Source organism: Falco rusticolus, chromosome 9, assembly GCF_015220075.1.
Source record: "Falco rusticolus isolate bFalRus1 chromosome 9, bFalRus1.pri, whole genome shotgun sequence".
In the NCBI taxonomy this organism is placed as follows: Eukaryota; Metazoa; Chordata; class Aves; order Falconiformes; family Falconidae; genus Falco; species Falco rusticolus.
This window is the reverse complement of record NC_051195.1, coordinates 53,005,932-53,016,151: the sequence shown is the minus strand read 5'-3', so window position 1 is coordinate 53,016,151 and position 10,220 is coordinate 53,005,932. Positions and strand designations below refer to the sequence as shown.

Sequence of the window (10,220 nt, the reverse complement as noted above, 5' to 3'; positions counted from 1 at the left end):
AGTACCGCAGAGTTTACATAATGAACTAAACAAGTAAACTGCAAAGTCCTTTAGCGCTCGTATCGATTTTCTCTACAGTAACGCATTGCTTAGGCTTGAAGAACAGCACCGCTAAACTAACAAGCCGTTGCAGCCGCCTGCGTTTCCCCGGCTCCGCGGGGACCGGGCGGTCACACGTGGGTACCAGCGTCGGTAACACCGGTACGCGCCGAGGGCGGCCGCGCAGCCCTGGAGCACCGCCCCGGCCCCGCCCCGGCGGCGGGCTGGCTGCGGCCCGGCGGACGGAGGGGCGCCTCGGGCGGGGTTCTGTGTGTCGGCGGCCGCGCCTGCGCGGCGGGGCGATGGCGGCGGTCGGGCTGCGCGGTGTCCTCTGGCGGCGGGCGGCCGCCGGGCTGCGGCCGGGCTGGGCCGGGGCGGCGGCGCCCATGGGGGCGCGGGCGGGTGAGGGAGCGGGGGGACGGAGCGGGGGGCTCGGACGATGGTGGCTCCGGGGGCCTTGAGGTGGCGGGGCCAGGTGTCCTTGAGGCGGCGGGACGCCGGCGGGGCCGGGGCGGCTGGGGGCTGCTGGGGCCGGCGGGGCCGAGGCGGCTGGTGGCGACGGGCCGGCGGCGGCTGGGGGGCGGCGTGCCGGTTGGAGGGCGGCGGGCCGGTGGCTCCGGGGCCCTTGGGGTGGCGCGACCTCCCCGGCCTGGCCGTGGCTGCCGGCGAGCCCACAGCCAGGCTGCCCCGTGGCTCTCCCCCCAGCCTCGGAGGCGCCCAAGGACCTGATGCCTGGGCCGTACCCACGAACACCGGAGGAGCGGGCAGCCGCTGCAAGGAAGTACAACATGCGGGTGGAGGACTACGAGCCCTACCCCGACGATGGCTTTGGGTGAGCGGCCGGGGTGTCGGTGCCCGCGGGCAGGGCAGGCCGAGGCCCGCAGCTCCGCGTTGCGGGCTGGCGCTGGCAGGCTCGGTCCGATGCCCAGAGGTGCTGTGCCGTGAGCTTGGAGCTTTGAAGGCACACATCGGAGTTTTATAACAGGAACAAATGGAATGAGCTGGAGGCCTGTGTGAATAAAATACTGTACGAGAGACTTTATAGGCTGTTGGAATGCAAGGCTGAGAGGGATGAACTGAAGTAATCTCTGGAATAAAGATTTCAGGAGATGTTTAAATGTTGGAAAATACTTTGACATGTGCAAAGTGCAAGAGAGCTAGGGTTCTGTACTTCAGTTAAGCCTGTGTTTTCTTCCAGCTAGTGTAGCCCAAAAAGCCCCCTTTGAGGAATGCTGTTTGTTACAGTAGCTGGTATCACAGTGATGATCGTTGTGCTAGTTGCATGTATGTATTATAAAAATGTTGTATATATAGGAGCTATAAAACCAAGGTAATGTTTAAGTCTTTGATTTCCATAGCCCTGTCCTATAGTGTCTCCTATAAAACATATCTACATTAATATAGATTTCTTGTATGCTTGGGGTTTTTTATCTGTTTCTTACAGGTATGGTGACTATCCCAAGCTCCCTAATAAGTCTTTTCATGAGCGAGACCCCTGGTACCAGTGGGACCAGCCAGACGTGAGGCATAACTGGGGAGAGCCGGTAGGAATGCTAGTAGCACTTTTCAAGCTGCCGATCAATGCTACTGTTACTAAACAATAACATGCACATCTTGTTAGTGATTTCTGTTTAATTCTTTGTGTAGCTGCATCGCCAAGTGCAGGTGTGTGTTGCCTATGTGAGCAGGGACAGTCAGTCGGAAGGAAAGTTAGGCTGTGGCCATCAGTGTAAATATTTTGAAAGTGCTGAGGACTGTTAACGCCTTTTTACATATGAGGAGGGAGACTTTACAAACTTAAGTTTCTCTGTAGGAATAGGAAAGTCTCCTCCATTTTCTTTACCTGATCTGAACTCAGTAAGAGAGCTTAGTTCAGAATGATTTAGCAAAGAAGCTGTTTTTTAGTAAAGTCCTTTCAGTACAATGGAAGTAGCCTATTGCTGCTTTATTACTCCAGGGTTGTTTTGGGATAGAATACAAATAGGGAGGTTTTCTCTGAAGAAAGTTTGCAAGATATCGGTAAGAGAAATGGGTGAATAGAGCATATATGTTAACTTTCAAAATCTAAGTTCCTCATACTCCGTGTCAGGAGTAACTTTTCAGTTAGTGTGGAGTCCGTCTGTGAATGACTGCAGTCTAGCTGTGACTACTGAACTTAGTAATTGACCTGAGCTCTCATGACTAAAAGCAGAGATTATGTAAGCATGTGTATGTGATATATAGTATAAACATGCCAGAGCATCATAGCGTGCGTACCACAGCAAAGGGCATGTAACAACTGTAAAAGCACAAGAAAAAACCCACGGTGATTTGGTGTTGTTGTGGTGCTTGGTACAGTAAGGCTTGTACAGGTGCCCTTGCAGGGGGTTGGCAGTGAGGGGCCAGGTGGAGTATGCTGGTGCATTCCAGGGGTCAGCTGATGCCTCTGTTCAGGCAGCTGGGTTCTGCTCAGTCTGGTGCTCTGGGTTTGACAGCAAATGGCTCTGTGCAGAGGGGAAAGCTGGGGAGCTAGAGGCAGTGCTTGAGCTGTAAATGAGTTCTCTGCTTTCATTAATGGGAAGGGAGGCTATAGGTAGAACGTGCTTGGGACTTTGCTATGTATACTTAAAGGCAGAAGGTTGAACACCTTTGTGTGTCAATCAGGCTTGCTACCAGCCTGGCTGTTGTCACAGAGCAACAGTAGCAGGTGCTCTTAGTGTTCTGAGGAACCAGCTTCTAAGTGGCAAGGTAACTGCTGCTCTGAAATAACACTGCTACTTCTCTTTGGATATGTGACTGAACTTCCATAAATGAGGGTGCCAGTTTATACCATGCCTTTTCAACAGTGCTTGGAACAAATCTAAGGTGGGGTGATTATGTATATAAATAAAAGCTGCTGCTATCCTAAAATTAAGCATATTGTCTGGTGTAAGCATAGGATGGAATTTGAAGTCCTGAGTTACACCAATGTGTAAGTGACAACTTGCTGTGACTGTAGGTAAATTACTTGCCTCCTCTGAGGCTTGATCTCCACTTGTGGGGTGGAGATGAAACAGCTTCTGGGAGTTTCATGCATGCTGTAAAGCACTTCTTCCTTGATAAAAGCAGATTGAGCACAGTTGGTAAACGTGCAGCGTTTTTTCTTTGTTCTTTAGATGCACTGGGACTTTGACATGTACATTCGGAACCGTGTTGATACATCCCCCACTCCAGTTGCCTGGCACACCATGCGCAAACACTTCCTTGTCTTTTTGAGTACCATGCTGATCATGTTTGGTCTTGGAGAGATCTACCCATCTTACAGGCCTGTGGTGAGTGACACCCTTGTGTAAAGGGAGGAGAAGTAGCTGTGTTTCTTGCTGCTGAAGCTGCATGATCAGCATGAATGCAAACCCCTGCTGCTGGCAGGGGATGGACCAATGCAGCCTCATCTAGCCTGAGTTGTTCTCTTAACTGGTTTGGCTCAGCTGACAGGTTCTGTTTCATAGTGAGGAGTTCCTGTTCACAGGCAACTAATTTTAAGCTGTGCTGCTTACAGTATCCCTTCTTTGATCTAGTAATTCTCCTTCACTGTGTGCATCTGCTCAAGAGAGATGCTTTATCTTGTCTCTTGCCCTGTGTTTTTAGTTATACCTCATGGTCTATATCATTTGAAATGTACTCCTGAAAAATGCATCTGAATACACAGACAGTTTTTGCAATACATTATCCCTGTGCTGTGAGACGAACGAGATGAACTGTTGGTTGAGATTAAATGCCAGACCACCCTGATGTTTTTTTTGAAGGACATGAGTTTATACAAGGAACTCTATCTCTGAGTTTACTTTCCTTGTACTGTAATATTCCTGCCGAAGCACTTAAGAAATACAAATTTAAGTCTTAAATGACAAGCCTTGACTTGGGTGGGATGGGATGAGACATTCTCCCCTTGCCCCTTTATTTGCTTGGATAAATATGGTGAATTTGTCATTCTTTCTTGCTCCTTGTAGGGACCGAAGCAATATCCCTTCAATGACCTGTATCTGGAGAAAGGAGGAGACCCCAATAAAGAGCCACCAGTGGTGACACACTATGAAATCTGAACGTTGTTGAAGCGCTATGTTTCTCCTGTGTCAATTCTGCTGGGGATGGCATCTTAACTGTTCACTGTGGCATATGTTAATGCTTGTTCTTCAACATTCAACCACTAACTTCAGTGAAATATATCGATGATATCTACTGTGCTAGTTGTCTGCTGTTGGTTTGAGAAGACTGAACAATGGCCAATGAAATCGAATGACCTTCGGCTATTTTTCTAAACGGGCTAGTATCAGTGGGGCAGAGTTCTGAGTGTAGTCCTAAAACTGCTTCTAGTTTATGCATGTTGTGCACAAACATTCCTTAGCTAAGCCTGTTTGTGTAGGAGGTATTGCCTGTTACCAAGTGGCTTGTTGCAGGTCCTGCTTGGAGGTGAACTGGAGTGCCATTATTTAATCTGAAATGATGGGCAGAACCAGGCTGGCAAGTACGGTGCTCGGGAGTCATGTACCACATGAATAACTGTCGGTCCTGTTCTACTGTGCATGGGCTCTGGTCCAAGAGCACAGATGCCCAAGTTGCTCCTGTATGGCCTGAGCTTGTCGTCCAGGGCTGGAGTTATGTCTGACCCATGAAGTCTGCCTGTCTTGCTGCAAACCACTGGTTTAGGGCCTCCTGTGCCTTCATCAGCAGTTTGCTTGGGAAAGTTGGACATAAAATTAAGCTACTAGACTTGTCCAGCTCCACTCTTCCTTTAACATAAGTTTTTTCCCCTTGTTACTGGAGGAGACGGTGCCTTCAGTACTGATCTACAGTGAAAGTTCTTTAAGCTCCCCTGTGCTATGTCTTAGGCCTTGCTGTTTGGCTGCAGGAGTGGGTGATCACAGGAGGCTAAGGGCTTGGCTCTTCTGGGTGCTTCCAATAAACTGGATGTTGTACTCTGTTCTCAACACTCCGTCACGACTCAGAGTTTTGTGCTTTATGAGAAGCATATATTTGAAGACTGATTAATGAATTTTCAATCTATGAAGATTTTTAACCCCAGATTCTAAAGGGCAGTTAGCTTCAGCTCTGTGCAGGGTTCTCTGCAAGGGTGTATGTTCAAGGGAATTATGTCACTACATGCTAGAAGTATGTGTGTAACTAAAACTAACCTCTCTGGAGGTGCTGAACAGTCACCATTCCTCCTGGCTTTTGTAAGCTGTCACCTTCTAGTTACGGAAATGCTTTCTTGTAAGTTACGGATGATGATTTTTACCCCAGAAGGGTCATTCAAGTATTTTTTGAGCTGCAGGGGCCTTGAAACTGAGTTCTGTTACAAAGCATTATGCAGGAGAAAACTCTCCTTAGTTACGACTTTGAGTAAGAATTCCCATTCCACAGCAGTTACATGACAGCACCATATGCGATGTTGTGAGAGTCTTCCAGTACAATGAAAACGATCGAAGCAGTAATAGATGCGTTATCTTGCCATGTAAGACAACAGTGCAGCAGTTGCGCAGAGGGGGGTTGAGGCCCACCCCGCGTGGCTGCCGCCTCCTTTGGGGAGTTCAGCACAAAATCCCTCCCTAACCGTAACTTCATGTTTTTCTTCATGTGGAAGGCATAAAGGGCTGGGCTGGCAATATGGCACAGAAATCCTTAAAAATGGGGTTCGTAGCGCAGGCAAATTTTTTCAAAACAGGAAAGAGTTGAAGAAAGGAGGTCTGGGTCCTTCTGCGTTATTTTTTTTCCCTGGCAACTAAAATGCCTTTAGGAAAGCGTACCCCTAAGCTGTGCACCTTTCCCTGCTGCATTCCCTCTCAGGAAAGCCTAAACCGGCAGCCAAGGCAGGCTGCGAGAGGGGCGCCGGCCCGGCCCTGCCTGCGGGGCTCCCACCGCGCGGGCCTGTCGGACCAGCCACGGGGCGAATTCAGGTACTTGAAGGCCAGAAAAGGCGGCCGGCGGCTGAGGGAGGGACGCCCCGAACCCCGTCGGGAGCCACCGAGCGCGGCCCCGCACGCCCCCGGAGCGCCGCGGTGGCGCTGGAGCCCCCCGGAACGGACCACCTGGCGCCTGCGCGGAGGGGCCGAGGCGGGGCTGGGGGCGGTGCTCCGCCGGCGGCGGCTTTTCGGCTCCCGGCGGCCACCGTCGTGAGGGCTGCGCTGCGGGAACCGTCCGGGCGCGGGTCGCGGAGCGGCTGGGACGGCAAGCGAGCCGGTAAGGGCCGCCCGCACCCCCTCGCCCGCTGCGCTCGGTCTGATGCGAGCGGCTGCTCCCGCCCCGGCCCCGCCACTCCTCCGGCCCCGCCACAGAGGGCAGGGGGCCGGCCGGGGCCAGCCCGGCCCTGCCGCGACCCGGGGCCGGGCCCTTTCACCCCCATATCCCCCCTGGCCCGGTCTCCTTTGTTATCCTGCCCGTCCCGTGGCCCGTCCCCCGGTGCCACGGCTCCGTCCCTGCCCCCGGAGCCGCTTCCCTCTGCCGCGGGCCGGCCTCTGGGCAGCGGGGCACCTGGAGGGAGCGACGCAGTCTGAGCTGGGCCGCGGCGAGGCCTCCAGCGTAGCTGAGAGCCTGCCCGCGGCCGGTGGTCTCTAGGCTCGCCCTCCCGCTGCGTGGCGCCGGCTGGCCAGGCACGCCTGTGTGCGCTCCCGCCGGTGCCGGCCGTGGCACCGGGCGGTGCTTCCGAAAGCGCTCGGAGACCTCGGGGAGTTCTGTGCTCCGTGGGAGCTGTCATGGAGGAGCGCGCAGAGCCCTGCCCTGCGACCGCCCCGCCTTGCAAGCACTGACGATTAGCTGGGATTAGCGTCTCTGCCTCCTGTAATTGGGGTTTATAATAAGCACTTACGAGAGCAGCCTGGCTGCAGCGCGCTGGGGAGCTGCGAGAGGAGCGTCGGAGCAGCACGAGGGGCAGGACAGCGATTTTTAGATCGATGTCGTGAGGTGGAGGCTGGTGGGATGGCTTGTGTCTTAACTGCGGTGTCGTGGCTGAGAGGACTTTTTCAGCTCTCAAGAGTGGCTGCTGGGTGACCTTGGACAAGTGTTGTCTCTTCTGCCCGAGTTTCACCTTTAGCTAGGGTGAGGGTCAGGCTGTGAGCTCTGTATGTGCCATGTTGTGCTGGAAGCCCAGTATCGGCAGGAGCTGGTTGAAGAGGAACGGTTGGGTTCCCAGTGGCAGGAGGGGAATTGGGAAAGTCAGTAGGAGGGGATTTCTAATTGGCAGTGTTCGAGTGGTGCAAAAAGGCCTCCCTAGAGTGATACCAGGGATGATTATTGCAGCAGCTGTGAGGGTTAGTCAACTGATACAACAACCACCATGATCTTTTACAGAGTACTCTAAAGCCACAAGTATTTCACATTAATGTAGGTGAGGAATTTTTGCCTCTGTCAGCCCTATTTGCATGGTCCACCATGATTTGAGAACGTGTGCTTTTACTTGTCACTGCTCAGTTGTGTGCTTCCCACTTCCCACTGGTGCGGGGTGCTCTGACCTGCTAGGTTTGGCTGTGCAGGCACTGGTACCTCCTAAGGTACCGTGGCTGGGGAGGCTGCGGGGAAACGCCACTGCTGTCCTGCGACGCCCTTTGGGGCTGGGATTCGTTAATACGTTAGAGCTGTAATCGGGTGTCTGTAGAAGGAGGAGGAATTGTCGTGATTAATCAGAGGTCCTGAGAAAAGCGTGAGCCTTCTCAGAAGTCTTAGGTGCTATTTTGGGAGATGACAGCAGGTGGCAACGTCTCCCTAAAAATTCTGTGGAAGAAGAGTTCAATACTTGTGAATTTTTCTCAGGCAGCCACAAGAGGTTGCTAAGGAAGGGCTTTTTCCTGCTTTGAGGATCATGAGTCCTGTCCTGGGTACAGACATGCACAGCGTATATAAGGATCACTTCTCTAAGAGTATGATGCAAATCAGCCTTTTTTTTTTTTTTCCCTTCCAAACTCGGAGCCTACCTGACTTAAGAAGAAGGTGCTGCTGCATCCCTGCAGAACCTCATCTGCAATGGAGCTGGACTGATAGGAGGAGGTGCTTAAGAGATGGAGTGATACTGTGACCTTTTGGCTTCTTGTGTATCTCCTGTGGGCCTCCTCAGTCTGTTGGCACTACTACTGTTTTACCTTGAGGACCAGGGACGCTGTGTACTTGTTACCTATAATCCAGCACTTCTGCAGTTCTTTTGATGTTGAGCCACTCTAAATAGCGCCTTGCTTGTTGTGACTCATCTAGACATAGGAAAGCAATCAAGACACTTGTTGTGGTAACTAAGTACTACACAGTTGCTCACTTGCTCACTCACTTCCCCCTCAGCCAGAGGTATGAGGAGAAGAATTGGAAAGGAATGTAAAACTCAAGGGTTGAGATAAGAACAATTTAATAATTGAAATAAAATAAAAAAAGGTAATAAAAATAACAGTTATAATGAAATGGAGGCAGAAGGGGAGAGGAATGAAATCCATAGGGAAGGGAGAAAAGAAAACAAGTGATGCACAGTGCAGTTGCTCACCACCCGCTGACCAGTGCCCAGCCAGTCCCTGAGCAATGATTGGCAGGCCCCAGCAAATTTCCCCCCCCCCAGTTTATGCACAGAGCATGACATCCCATGGTATAGAATACCCCTCTGGCTAGTTTGGGTCACCTGTCCTGGGTGTGTCCCCTCCCAATTTCTTGTGCCCCTCCAGCCCTCTCACTGGCAGGGCCTGAGAAACTGAAAAGTCCTTGACTTAGTATCAACATAAACCAGCAACAACTGAAAACATCAGTGCGTTATCAACACTGTTCTCACACCAAATCCGAAACACAGTGCTGCACCAGCCACTAGAAAAAAAAAATAACTATCCCAACTGAAACCAGGACAGCACTTTACCTTCATGTTCTGTCCTGACTTAAGTTTGTGAAAAGAGAACAGTAATGTTGACTTTCTTGCAAAATGCCTTATTTACAAGAAAAGCTGGACAATTGATTAGTACTTTTCTGCACATTTTTTGTGAGGTTAAATGCAAATTGTGCTAGCCGTGCAGTCAGCCCAACACAGAGGGTGAGGAGTGGGAGCTTGTACCATTCACCTGGCTCAGTTTGTGATGGTTATGTACTTCATTGTTTCTTTACTGGTTAATTTACTAGAGGGAAGAGGACTCAGCTGTTGTCTAATAATGTTTGCAGGGGAGTTGCCCTCTCAAAAGCCAAGAAGCAGTGAGGCCTGTATGTACAGCCAGCTTCTACAGCTGATGGATTGTAACTGGAGGCAGAAGAGGCAGGAAAGGGACTGGTAAGGAACATCCCAGCTGTCCTGCTTCCCCACATCAGTGAAGCCAGGTAGTACCTTGTGCAGTAGACTGTTGCTAGCAGGCTTGCCTGACTTTCCTCCTGGGGATATTTTCATTCTCCTCTGCCAATGAAGGGAGGAGACCTGGACAGTGTTCTTGCACTAGTATGCGAGACAGATGAGTAGGTGCTGAAGCTTCTTGGCAGAGAGAATGTGGCGTAGCTCTAATGAGTACCCTGCAAAATATGTGCTGGAAGATTGGCAAGTAAGCTTTTTAGAGGTCTGTTATAGTGATGATGATGAGATGACCTCTTTACCTCTGTTCCTAGGCTGAGTGAGGAAATAGTTGCACTTGTTTTATTGTACAAAAGTTCCGTTCAGATTCCTTTGGACCTCAGGTAAGTTGGCAGTTTGAACTTTGGGAGATACTGCTGCAGGCTAATGCTGAAAAGCATTAAATAAATTCTAATCAAACAGCATATGCTGATGGTGCATGCAGGAGAGGGAGGATGTCCTTGTCTTCTGACTGGTGGTGGTGAAGAAACCCTAAAAAGGATGTGGAGCTATTAGCTAGGAGGTAATGCTGACCAGATTTCCCCTTGTGTGGGCCTCAGGAGGCCATAATTTCATGTAAGCCACAAGATGACAGAAGGCTTTTTCAAAATTGCGTTGGTTTGTTGGGGTTTTTTTGTTGGGTTTTTTGATGGTTTGGCCAGACAGCAGGCTGGCCACAGCAAGCTACCTTTATGAACTTAGTTACAAATAAACATCCGTACTGTGGCCTGAGTACAGCCAAACTGCGAAGCACTGACACTTGTAGCCCTGCATCTGAACAGAAGGCCATGTGATGCAGACTGTGGTTTAATCGTCAGCCTGGCTAATGCAGACAGTGTCAAGTAACCAGGAGAGGTTAATCACAGTTTGCTGGCAAGATGCAGAGTGTTTTGCT

General features: G+C 51.0%; 2 protein-coding genes across 12 annotated transcripts in view; both read left to right on the top strand.

Annotated features, from left to right (window-relative positions):
- The first annotated feature begins 323 nt into the window (after positions 1-323).
- On the top strand, positions 324-4,237 carry NDUFB8 (NADH:ubiquinone oxidoreductase subunit B8). Its single transcript, XM_037399769.1, has 5 exons — positions 324-441; positions 745-871; positions 1,484-1,583; positions 3,174-3,329; positions 4,008-4,237. Exons 1-5 carry the CDS (start codon positions 342-344, stop codon positions 4,098-4,100), a joined length of 576 nt encoding a protein of 191 aa, XP_037255666.1. The 5' UTR covers positions 324-341; the 3' UTR covers positions 4,101-4,237.
- Positions 4,238-6,119: 1,882 nt separating this feature from the next.
- Positions 6,120-10,220, top strand: part of SEC31B (SEC31 homolog B, COPII coat complex component) — a 38,884-nt gene continuing 34,783 nt past the window's right edge. For 8 of the 11 annotated variants that reach the window (XM_037399319.1, XM_037399316.1, XM_037399318.1 and 5 more), the window contains exon 1: positions 6,120-6,234. The gene's annotated coding sequence lies outside the window, so the exon portion shown is untranslated. Of the gene's footprint in view, positions 6,235-6,303; positions 8,035-9,168; positions 9,275-10,220 lie in introns of those variants that run through there. The other 3 variants (XM_037399312.1, XM_037399310.1, XM_037399313.1) reach the window with 3 other exon arrangements.

What these genes read in the sequence shown, in the direction of transcription:
- NDUFB8 (XM_037399769.1), top strand. Translation starts at nt 342, where the DNA reads ATGGCGGCGGTCGGGCTGCGCGGTGTCCTCTGGCGGCGGGCGGCCGCC. An exon ending in TACCCCGACGATGGCTTTGG is followed by an intron (nt 872 to 1,483) that starts GTGAGCGGCCGG and finishes TGTTTCTTACAG; the next exon opens with GTATGGTGACTATCCCAAGC. An exon ending in ACCCATCTTACAGGCCTGTG is followed by an intron (nt 3,330 to 4,007) that starts GTGAGTGACACC and finishes TGCTCCTTGTAG; the next exon opens with GGACCGAAGCAATATCCCTT.